We start from the raw sequence: 13,113 nt of genomic DNA on the forward strand, positions 1-13,113 counted from the left end.
TAGATGTTTGCCCTTTCCAAGTTTCAAGAGTGCAGTGGAGCCAGTTCACAATGCAATTCCACCAAATGTGGCAGAAGAAATTTGCCGGAATACCTGCAGGCTGATCATCACGAAAAATCTCCAAAAGCGAACATCTGAAGTAGAGAGAGGCTTGCAATTAAGATGTTCTGCGAAAACACCAGAATTCCGGTGTTGCCAGCATAAAGAGGAAAGTTAACTGTCGTTTTGTAACAGCCTGATTACGAGAAACTGCCCCAAAATCTGCAGGACCCAGCATACAGACTTTTTAAATGTGACCTCTTGGACAAAATGGACAAGAAGGCCAGGGCTATCTCGAAGAAAACTTGTGCACCTGCATAAGTCATCAAACAACTGCGATAGAGAGCACCAGTTCCTTCCAAACTTTATGGTCTGCTCAAAAGTACACAAAGAGGGCATGCCAATCGGCCAATCGCTAGCAACGTTGGTGTATCAACTCACCCAACTAGAAGAAACTTGTTCCTGTATGAGGACAACTGGGTGGGCCTCTTGCAACCTCTCAAGTTGCTGCATATCACAGAATTTTATGACACTAGGTTTTAATGACACAAGTGCGCCATTGAAACACTCATTGGAGCTGACTGCAGAGAAATTTTACGATGCTCTGTTGAACATTTTCTGCATGTGGGCCAATATTACGAGCAGACAGCAGGTTTAGTCAAGAGCAGCACTGTGCCCTATGAATCTCCAATATATTCAAGGAGAGACATGAAGAGGAGGCATTAGAGGCGGCTAAATGTACATATTTCTTCATGTATGTGGATGATACCTATGTGATCTGGTCTAATTGTTGAGAGAGCCTCATTGAGTTTGGGGGCATCTTAGCTGACGCCAGCGAAATATTAAGCGAACTATGGAACTACAAATGGATGATCAATTCTATTGCAAGATATACTTCTCAAAAGAAAACCAGATGTGTGGTTTTACCACACTGTACATCACAAAATACACTGATTTATACCTGCAGGAAAGCAGCTTTCACCACCCAGCGCAGAAGATGGAGTTCTAATACAACGTTCCACAGTTAACGCACCCTGCAATACCGAAATAGTTTGGGAGCAGAAACAGAGCATCAGTGTCTTGCAGGGGAGGATATAAGATGAGATTCGAAAGTGTTTTAAATCAAGCACGCCGCAAAGCGATCTAGAAGAAGAGCTAAACGACACAAAGAACCTACCCTATGCGGAACGAATCTTTGCCAAAATCAGCTGGATTCTCAGGAAGCATAAAATTAATTGTGTGTTCTCTCCGAACAAGAGGAGTACTAGGGCATGCGAAAGGCGATTGTGACTACGAAAACCATGAAATTAAAATTACCTGGCCAGTGTAGTTTGTAGTGTAGGCTAGTATAAACATCAAAATGTTGTTCTTGCTCTTTCTGTAGGGAACAAAGGAAACGAAAACTTCACTTGTCTAGTTCAGCCTGGGGTGACGTATAGGTGTTATCATATACCTGCTGCAAGCATAAAAATTATTCGGGTGAAGATTATAGCCTGGCTCTGCTCTGCGTTGAATTTCAGCCGCCACATCGACGAGTATGTACTCAGAGTGTCGCATCAGGCGTGGAGGCGACGTTTCATCGTGAGTACGTTCGTGCTGCGGGTAAACTGCGCTGTATAACTGGCGTAAAGCGCCATTTCATCGTGTGCGTACCCGCAAAATGGTAGTAGTGTACAGGGAGTACAACAGGGAAATCAGTACCGACCCCTGCATTACCCTTGCGCATACCTGCCGATCCCTGACGGACCAGCATTTGTCATGACTTGAAGGGTTCGATATGAGGAGGAGACCACGCGATGTTGGCAGCCCGAGTACAAAGAGCTTGTACACGAAGACTCCGTGCCAAACGGAATCTAAGGCCCAGGACATGTCTAAGAACACTGCTCTTGTTTCCAGTGTTATCATAGTCGGCTGCACCACTCGCAGGAGCTGGTGAGAGGTCGAGTAGCCGCTTAGAACTTCGAACTGCTCGTCAGGAAAGACACACTTCTGGGTGACGTGTTCCATTAGATTTCTTTCGTGCAGCATTTCGAAAACTTTAAAGAGCGATGGGAGCAGGTTGATTTAACGGTACTACGTTATCTGGCTTGGATCATTTCTGGTCTTCGAGATGGCCACAATTCCACCGTGCCTCAACGCTGAGGGATAACAGCCCGAATGGAGTATCTCGTCGAAGAAGCCGGTTAAGTGCCAATGGTCTATCGGCGGAAAGGGCTTCAGCTGATAGTTTGTTGATATCATTGCTGCTTCCTGCTTTCCCGGTGATCAGCGAAGGAAATCGCACCGCGACTTTTCCCTCTGTGACCGGCTCGACGACGTCTTCTCCGTTTCTGTCTGTAGAAAGACCGGTAGCTGCTCTTCTATTCGACGGATGTGGTCCTCGTCCAAGAGGTTTTCACTGGCGTGAAGTTCGCTACGAATACATCGCCAGCATGCTGGCTCTTGCATCAGGCTCACTGACGTTGTCGTTACCGGCCTGTAGCGGTGGTACGCACTGTCGACTGTACACGAGCCTCTTCACCGTCTTTCAGGTGCTGCCGTCGCTGAGTTTGAGCCTTTTCACCAGGTCCGCAGATTCCTTATGCCTGTGTTCTTCGACTGCTACCTCGGTCCTCCGTCACATGTGGTTGATGCGGCATTTCATATTTCGATGGCGGATGAACTGCCATTCACGGAACAATGGGTTTTTCCCGGTGAACGCCGCCAGGATGTGGGGAAACAGCTCACTAGAGAAATCTCGGGATCGCTGCAGTCACCTCGGTGTAGCCGCCTTTCCTTCTCGATATATTCTTCTGCTGAAGAAATCTAAGATTGTGTCTGCGCCAGTTAGTTCACGGTGGGGCGCGTTCTCGACTGACTCGAGTATTTCCACGTGAAAAGGTCGCGGTCCAGGTTACGATATCTCGGACGCTGATCTGGAGCAGAGGCACATATCACTTCCAAGTCAAAATGACTGGAAAGTGTTTGGATGACATGACGGTCTGTATGTCAATGTACAAGGATTGCCTGCCCGCCTTCAGGAGGTCAAAGTCGATGACATCCAGCCGGCCATAAGCGGGGAAGTGTGTGGGTTCCAACGGACCCTGGCTGACTACGCCGTTTTGGTGAACGACGTGAGAGTCGGCTCTCGATGGTGATGGTGAGGCGGGAGCTCAGTTCCAAGTTTTTAGCTTTGAAGTCCCCTGCAGCGAATAGTCTCTCCTGCGTGACTGCAGGACATCCAAGACTGCTTCGAATAGCAGTCTATCGGGCTGCCAGAATGAAGACACAAAAGTAATCTTTCCGCTAGTAGTGTTGATGGCTACCCTAGTGGCCTCTGTGGCAAGCTGTGGTGAATTCGATGACGCTGTAGCAACGTCATGACGTAGATGGCGATGCCACCCTTGTAGGTGGTCGTGTCATATCGGTAGCAGCAGTGGTTTGTTGCCGCAACTTCACGCTAGTCTTTGAGGAAGGTTTCCTGCTCGAAGGGGATGTCAACATCCCCGTCCCTTAGGAACCGGCGAACTTCGCTCTGCTGGGGGCGTAGCCCGTTATCATTGAACGTATCGACGATTAGGCATTGGATATGTGCATTATCCATGTTGGGCTTCGTTCTTGAAGTCGATCGCCTGGAGGGCAGCCGTAACTGCGTCAACGAGTGCAGGGGTATGGCTCATTTCCAAAAAAGCGTACTGAGTTCGCTTGTCAAGTGACTGCGGCATTGGTCTACGACACTGGGGTAGTGTGCGCTGGCGGCTGTGTGTGTTCTGCACGCTGCGATGTGGCACGTAGCACCATCTGACCTCTGCGCCGGCGTTCTGCAGCCTTTGGCGCTGTTGATGGGCAGGCGTGATGCCCTCTGTCGTGGGTGGCGCCTTCCTCTCACAGCATCGGCGAACCTGCGTCCTGGCAGCTGCAGTTGGAGAAAGTCGGTGTGTCCTCCTTCTTCTTCTGGCACTCCTTGGTCTCGTGGGACGGTGGCCCATTTGGCCTAGAGACCAGGCATGTGTTACTGGCGCACAAAATGGTTAACGCCTTGGCAGGAGCAGCAGTGGGCTATCCTACCTTTTGCTCAAAGGGTTCACCTTCACTGGGATGTCATCAACAATTTCCACCTCGAAAATTACCCGAGTTTCGTCGTTGTCGGCCAGGATGACTAGGAACAAGGGCAGCCTGGGTGACTTGGTGCGACCACAGCGTAACGGTTTTGGGAAATGGTACGAATAGAAATGACATTATTGCTACTTCAGGAATACTGGCTCAATCTTAATTGGAAGATGGCTAAAGACCACCTTCAGCTGCTTCTGCAGCTCGGACCCGTGGGTGAATCGATGCCATTTCTCCCTCTCTACAATGTTCAAAACCCTATGGTAATGTCTGATGATTTCCATCTGAACCCTTTATAGGTCGGAGCCTTCCCCATCTTTTGTGACGGAGTAGTTCTTCTCATGGAAAATCCAGTAACCTTCTAACCATTGGATTGACATCGTCGGTGAGCGAGGCCATTTCTTCACCTGTGGTGGCGTGATCCCGTCCTCTCCGACTGCTTCCAGCATGTCGCCATATTAGTTTGCATTCTTCACACTAACCGGCTGCACTTAATGGAACCCAACAGCTGTGGCCGCGTGGTCCCGGTAGAGGACAAAGAAGCTATTCTAACCTCGTTGACGCGGAGATGCGTCACATCTTCTCTGTGATCTCTTCTTCTAGTTCGGCCTTTGCTCACGAGCCTGGAGGTGGGGGAGGGGGGGCGGGAATTCCTTTACGGCAGAAGCAGGACGCTTCCGTTATGGTTGTGTCACCTCCTTGTCCTCACCCTGAGGAGCTCGTCAGGTGTCGCAATCGGCGCTCTGGTGGTCTGGTGAGACGTAACAGCAGGGATGGCGGCAGTACCAAAGGAGAAACGCCTAAGGACCCTGCTAGCAGGAAGGGACTGCAGACGGAACGCTTGGAGCAATCTATGAATGTGGAAGACTTTGTGTAAATACTGGACCTGTTCCACTCGATGAGCAGTCTCAGGTAACATCTGATGAAGATATCTTGTGATGTTGTCGAAATATAGTGCATTAACGACGCTGATGTCCGGCAGAATACACGACACGTCAAGACGTCATGGCCGAACATTAGTGTTCTGTGGTCGAGATGGCATGTTATTGGGAGGAATTATGTGGCGCGGACGTTTTGACCTTCAAGGATTTGAGAACGGTTAACTCACCAGTATACATTATTCTATCATTGGAAAATGGAAAGTTGTGGTAAGGTCTTATTAGACCAAACTGCTGAGGTCATCGGTCCCTAAGTCTACTTAATCTAACTTAAACTAAGTTACGCTATGCCCGAGGGAGGACTCGAACCTCCGACCGGGGGATTCTATCACTGTACTCCACCTAGATGTGTATCTTTTCAGGGGTACTTTCGGCCCGGTCCTTGCGAGACCGCAGCGAACTGCTCAGGTGGAAAAGCTCATGGAACCAGCTTATGGTGGGCAAGTGGAGTGTCCTGCTGTAACCTCCTCCTAAGTGCCATCAAGCACGTGCTGGATGGTGCGTAGAGACATATTGCTTCACGCCCACATACACCAACGATTATTCAGTATTTATCAGCTGCGTTGGTGGAAGAACAAACCGCCCAGCACAAGAGCTCGTTACCAACCTTGTGGCCAACATAGGAGCACGCTGCCGACCATTCATTGCCGTCCATGGTAGCTGTACACCCCATTAAGAACCATGTCGCGCCTTCTGTAATGTCCAGGGGAATATTGTAAGTAATCGTGGCTTCATTTTAATTATTTTCCTTGAACAATAACGTCATTTCCATTCGTATCATTACGTTGCTCTTTCAGTTATCGACCGTGTTATACTTTAGCAAATCTTTGTCTTAATAGTCCTAGTATCATCGGGTTGTGCTACTAGGCAGTGACACATTTAGAAAAAGTTACATTCGGGCCTATTTTGGTATGACAGTGTACTATGAGTTCAAGGCAACTGGTTTCAATGCTAGCACAGTACATAGTGCTTCACAGTACACTAAATTGACGCCGTACGGAACAGAACTGCACCTGTTGAAGCATAACGTCTTTTGTTGGTGTGTTATGGCCACTCGCCTCAACACAAACTGGCTGATGAGGAGCTGGTGAGCGAGCGAGTTAGCTGTACCGCACAAGCTCCTACCGACAACTACACGAACACCAAAGAGCACTGGCGCCAATTTCAACTTTTAGTTTCTCTGAGCAAGTTGAAGCGTAGTGCTACTTCCTATCTATATTCACATACAAGTTATAGGTCTGTGAAGTCGGATGAATCTTCTGAAAACAAGAACCGCATTACACAAATTAAAACGATTCATTCCTCGTTTTCAAAAATCATGACTCAACTGTGTGCCACTTTATTAATACCCGTACTATCAGTTCTGACAAATAACCGCAAATCATTAGATGTAAAAAACGACTTTAAGTAAGAGGAAATGTTTCCTAACATAATGATTTGTATCTAGATGAAGGTTACCGAGTTAAATGTAGTGGGGCTCAACATGTGCTTCGCCCTGTTAAAATAATAACTTATGTAAAAATTGATTGCTTTACTGCATGCTTTAATTTTGATTGAGTTGTTGTACAACATGGTACAGATGCTTATGAACGGTCGCACGTGCTGTAATGAGTTCTTTCTTTATTCCAGAAGACGACCTGTTGTTGTACTTAAAATGACAGATTTAGTGAAGTGAAGTGTACCTAAAGTGATGCGTAAAGATTCCTCAAAATTATTTAGAAGCCTTATATCATCCAGTCCAAAAAATGATTTTCTAAACGAGATCATAGTAGTCTTTGACTGTAAAAACGTTTAAGTACTCTACGATAGAATCGGTCGGGTGGACTTAATTAACGGTAGTGCTACGAACCTGTAAACAAAGAGCCCACAAAGGTTATAGAAATGCACTTACACTACGCCAACCAAATGGCAGTTACATTATAAAGTACTTGCACTGAGCTTCAGCATATGACCAAACCTTGAAAAGCACCTGATTTTCTTGAAGTAGTCATATGTGGCTATACACAATGTGAATAAATAGTTCTGTCAACACAGAAGCAAGACCTCTGTCACATTCTAATCATCTATAATTTTGTCATCGCTTTCTATTTTGCTTTCTTCCTTCCATTTCATCTGCCAATCTTCCCCTTCCGCTCTTCCTCTGACCTATCAACTTCTTCTCGATGATGACTGTCTCTGTACCGTTGACACACCTTTCTGATAAATATCGTTACCCACAGTCGACACGACCATAATGTAGGAGTTAGATATAATTAATAACATTAATGTTCTTAAAATTCCACGAATTCAGTATCAAATTATTACATTACTACTATAAAGTGATGAGCCGAAACATTATGACCACCTATTTAATGGTGTTCCGATCCAGCTGTGTAATGCAGTACAGCAGCGATTCTGTATGCTATGAAAACGACAAGTCTTTAGTGCCCATACATAGGTATGGGACACCGTATATCTCCCTACAGGCCACAGAGTTCCACGGATCGTTGGTTTGTGAGCTCAGGGTCGGCACCAGATCGCGTTGCAGATGTATTCCATTGGATTTTGAATGGGAATTCGGTGTCCAACACATCAGTGTGGATTGACTATCATGTCACTCAAACGACTGTAGCACGATTGTATGTATGTTAATCGGATACCTAGAAACGACGGAAAGGCTAGGTCCCCGCCGCAGCCGCAGTGGTCCACAACCCCACGACGACTACCGCAGTCCTCTTCATTCCTCAGCTTCCCCACACCGAACCCAGGGTTATTGTGCGGTTCGGCCCCCTGTGGACCGCCCCAGGGTACGCCTCACACCAGACCCCTATGTTTGCGTAGCAGAGTAATGGTGGTGTACGCGTACGAACTTGTTTGCGCAGCAATCGCCGACAAATTGTAGCTGAGGCGGAGTAAGGGGAGCCAGCCCGCATTCGCCGAGGCAAATGGAATACCGCCTAGAAACCATCCGAAGACCGGCCGGCTCACCGGACCCCAACACATGTCCGCCGGGAGATTCGTGCCGAGGACCAAGCGCTCCTTCCCACTCCGGAAAGCCGTGCGTTAGACCGCTCGGCTAACCGGGCGGACCTGTAGCACGATTCTAGACTTGCGACACGGACGGTAATCATGCTGATCCTGATTGCGAAAGACATCAATCATTAAGTGATCCCAGATGGCTCGCAATAATGTTCACATACTTCACATCTATCATGGTGTCTTCGATTACTAACATAGATTCCATGGAAGCCCAGGTGAATGATCCAATAGTATAATACCGACCGCAACATCCTGCATCTGTGGCGCAATGCATGAATCAAAGAACTGATCATCTGGATGACAGCATATCTGGCCGAAACCATCAACCAAGTGGTACAAGAAACGTGATTCACCTGACCAGGCGACACGTTTGTACTCATCCACAGACAAATCTCTATGTCGTTCTGTCCATGCCATTCGTATCTCACGATATCGTTGGGTCTACAAGGGAACATGTAGGTACAAACCTTAGGTCACCCCGAATGGTGCCTGCATCGTTTCTAGGATGATTTCCTGTTCGTCTCTGCTCCGCTTATAATCTCTCCCACGGCGTCACTCGCTTGCAAGGCAAACGCCAGTCATCCAGTGTCGTGGTGGGTAACGTTCATAATTATTTTCTTCGCTGTACATTGTTCACGTACGAATAGTGACAAAGAATTGCTGGTTAGATCCAAGACAGGGCTAATCTGGTGACAGATCCCTTATCATTTAGCTACAAAATAGCAGGTCAGCAATTGGAAGCAGTTAATTCCATAAATTATCTGGGAGTACGCATTAGGAGTGATTTAAAATAGAATGATCATATAAAGTTGAGCGTTGGTAAAGCAGATGCCAGACTGAGATTCATTGGAAGAATCCTAAGGAAATGCAATCCGAAAACAAAGGACGTAGGTTACAGTACGTTCGTTGGCCCACTGCATGAATACTGCTCACCAGTGTCGGATACGTACCAGATAGGGTTGATAGAAGAGATAGAGAAGATCCAACGGAGAGCAGCGCGCTTCGTTACAGGATCATTTAGTAATCGCGAAAGCGTTACGGAAATGATAGATAAACTCCAGTGGAAGACTCTGCAGGGGAGACGCTCAGTAGCTCGGTATGGGCTTTTGTTGAAGTTTCGAGAACATACCTTCACCGGAGAGTCAACCAGTATATTGCTCCCTCCTACGTGTATCTCGCTAAGAGACCATGAGGATAAAATCAGAGAGACTAGAGCCTACACAGAGGCATACCGACAATCCTTCTTTCCACGAGCAATACGAGACTGAAATAGAAGGGAGAACCGATAGCGGTACTCAAGGTACCCTCCGCCACACACCGTCAGGTGGCTTGCGGAGTATTGATGTAGATGTATAGATGTAGATAATAATGCACACATTAAGTAGCTAATAATATGTATTTTATTGTTAGACTGCCACTGGATGGAAAGTGCTCTTCTGTATTTGCGTTTTGTGTTTATGGCCAATCAGTACTCCACATGATAATGGCCACACGCTCAAAACTGCGTAAATTGGTTTTATGAATAAATAGTTTTAGTATCACAACCGACCCTTCTAAATACTTTCCATGGCTGTGGGCCCCAGCCAAGTACTTGTACTAATTCCTTGATTTCTGCTCATTAGCGATAGTCCAGTGTGAGAGCAGACAGGGGTCTCCGGTGACAACAGTCTGATCGGTCCTGTTCCCGACAGGTACGACGGTTCAGTGAGCCGCGCGAGCACCACGCGCTACTCGGTGTGTCGCGGGACGGCAGCCGCCGGCGACAGGGGCAGCTTGAAGGCGCTGGCAGGTGGCGGTACAGGCGGCGGGAGAGGCGTGGGCGGCGGGGGCAGCGGGGGCGGTGGCTCCCTGCTGCCGGCGCCGGCCAATGGCAACGGCGCCGCTGCGGGACGCCATCTCAGCTGGCGTCGCGACGCTGGGGTCACCGCTAATGGGCCCGACTGCTCAGTCGACAGACGCGCCCTGGTCACCGATGCCGAGACCTGCATCTGAAGGCGTCGCGTGTCGCCGTCGCCGTCGACTTCCACAGGTGGTCACTACAAGGCCGAAGTGGCTTTCATCTCCACGTCGCTCAGATGAGAACTGCGCTGCCTCGCCGTGTCTGTTTCCTTGGTTGTTATGTACTATGCAGAATCTCCAGAACTGACTCATAAAATGGATGACTTACCCAGATGAACTTTGTAAAACGGCAACTTTGAATGTCCTAGAGGTAATTTCGGTGTTACTCTAATGTTGGAGGCATTCCTACATAATGTGTCCATGCAATATAGTCTTTGCGCAAAGTTGAAGACAGTCAAGTACCCATAAATGAATGTTAGGGGGCAGATAAGAGCATTCTGTATTGTCATCCAAGTAGAGGTGGTACTCTTGAGACGAGTGATTCGCAGTCATAAGTGCTTGTTCAGTATACTGTTGTGTAGCGCTCTACAAATGAAGGGAATGCAGAAGGGAAATCACAGTTCTGACACACAGCCCACTCTGGTCGAGGATCAGCAGTAGGGCGGCCACGTTTACCGTCCCCATTACGTGGACAGATGCCTTTAAGAGTGCAGAATCAGAAGTACAACTTCAAACAGGCAATATCACCACTGTATAGTATTGTGATCACTGGTTTCAGAAACTACGTTGCCATCATCAGCTCTTCTGCTGTACATTTCACTGAATCTTGACCAAATGCATCTTACATGGTATCATATTATAAAACGATATTTCATAAACATGAGAACAATAGTAGGTCCGCAAGTCACGTATAAAAGAACTATTACATAAGACAACGTACATATTGCATCCTTCAACAGTGTGACATAGTCTCACGCAATGAATCACTATGGAAAGCTTTAGTGTTAAACATACTACACTTGCACTACACACTGACTTCAGGATATTGACGACACCACATCTCCACTTCGAGCTGATTATAGGCGGTGAATCTTTCCTTCTCCACCATGATTGGAACTGTCTTGCTCGAACAGAGTGCCGCTGTACTAAATAGCGTCACCTACCTCAGATACAGAGGAGAACGTAGTCTCTACGTAAGGAAACCAATATATGCACATCGCTACTTCATCAGGGAAAGGACAATTGGAAACACGTGTCAATTCTTTGTGGTTTATGCGATGACTGTATAAGATCCGGCCCAACAGTGAAGGTGCTTCTTCATACAGGTTGAATATTTTGACACAAGCCACTAGCAGCTTGAATCTCCCCAACGCTTTTTCCATATGCCGTATCTATCTGAAGACATTTTGTAACTAAGAAGAATACATCTCTTCTACAACCGTAGTGTCCTTCATATTTTATGTTAAAAACATTCGTCACTCATCTTCAGTATCGTAGATGTGCAGTACGTAACCCATTAGTTCATGTATAATTTTTTGTTACTTTTTTTATATGTATTACTTTCACCTTGTTTGTTACATTGAAAAGGATCATTTCAAGTGAGAAACAATTTTAATTTTCAAGTTTTAGTGAAAAACAGCGTCCTAAGCATTATTCAGAGAAAACACATTTACATGAAATTCTTACACATTCATGTACCGAATAAGTAAACATGAGTACAAACTGGAAATCAAAACTTTTGAAACACAATTACACATTAAATTTCGTGACTGGATACGTACTGATGTCTTATAGTCCATTCCTACGTACCACCTTCTTTCGTGTTCTTGTATTTACTGAATCAAATTGATTCCATGAAGCACGAGTTCATCCGCCGCAGTATTAGAGCGTGGAATTTGTCAAGTTCTTTCGGTGACGTTGCCTATCTCCTCAAGTACACCTACAAACTTCCTTAACGAAAATTTATATGAAAGGCTGTTTCCCCGTATTTCTGTTTACAGTGACTGAAAAGAGAGCAGTACCATTTCCTGCTACGGATATTTATCCTGTAATAATTCACTTTTCTCTTCCCTCCGATCCGTTCTGTCAGCATGGAGGATGAGGTATTTCAGTGTGTTTCCTTCACCGCTAAGAACATCTTTTAACATTATTACACTGGGCTCACACCAGATGTATCTGGCGCTGCCACAACAGTGAAGCTGTCATGTCATTTGAACAGCAACACACCATTTTGTCTTTGTGGCGCAGAATGAAAAGTACGCCTTCCATCTGTCTCAGTGTCCTCCTTTTCTGGAAGAGGGCACTTATGGGGGATAAAGTTCCTCTCACAGTCACAAAGCCCTTATAAACTTGTTCTCCAAGAAAAATTAACAAATGAAAACTATTAAACTGATTATGATAATTGAAGTAAAATTTATTACTGCTCTCTCATTAGCTCTTAGCGCTAATTTTATGTAGCACTTAAAATGTAGTATGTACACTCTTGATACAAATTACGTTGCATAAAATTAAATAAATCACTTGCTACTATTGATTTATTGAGGAACTATTTACAGTTTTTGAACCCAAATGGTAAACTAATTTAATGGTTGTACTTCCTCTAAATCCATGGTGTCATGTGATTATGAGTGTACAAAAAATGTTGAAATTCAGTTGCCAATCCTTTCCTGCAGTGGACTGCTTCTCACAACTAGTAACCTTAGGGGTGAATCAACAGCCATTGAATAATCCTTAAAGAAGCACAACAACATTATCAAAGTCGATTGTTGTCCAAAAATGATTAAAACTGCTGTCCTGCCACTTGCAACAGTGTAGCATTAATATACCGTTGACCACTAATGGCTTAATAACACGAGAACTACACAAGGCTATGCTGTTTTCAATAGTGTTTCATGGTGCCAAACGCGCTCTACGTCTTTAACGACGATATCCTATCCGTCATACAGTTTTTGTCCATATTTTCTTACTTTTACTCGCCTTCTTCTTTGCACCATAATTCTGACATTAGTTTAACGGTCCTTTAGAATTCAGTCTTTACTATGTTCCAGTGTGCATATAATACTTTACGTCGAACATAATGAGTCCAGTAAGTCTATTTTGTGAATCTGATTGATCACTTTCGAAAATAGAAAATTGGCTCAGAGGTAGCCATGTATTTTAACACAAGATAGAAATCTCAGAGGCATATTTT

The 13,113-nt window shown here is 45.8% G+C and overlaps 1 protein-coding gene across 1 annotated transcript in view; it reads left to right on the forward strand.

Annotated features, from left to right (window-relative positions):
• Window positions 1-9,884, forward strand: part of LOC124805169 (neuropeptides capa receptor-like) — a gene marked incomplete at its 3' end in the record, with an annotated part of 1,111,251 nt that extends 1,101,367 nt beyond the window's left edge. The window contains exon 7 of the mRNA XM_047265654.1: window positions 9,776-9,884. Within this exon, the coding sequence (XP_047121610.1) occupies window positions 9,776-9,884 (109 nt within the window). The remainder of the gene's footprint in view (window positions 1-9,775) is intronic.
• Between the last annotated feature and the right edge of the window lie 3,229 nt (window positions 9,885-13,113).

Source organism: Schistocerca piceifrons, chromosome 7, assembly GCF_021461385.2.
Source record: "Schistocerca piceifrons isolate TAMUIC-IGC-003096 chromosome 7, iqSchPice1.1, whole genome shotgun sequence".
Lineage (NCBI taxonomy): Eukaryota > Metazoa > Arthropoda > Insecta > Orthoptera > Acrididae > Schistocerca > Schistocerca piceifrons.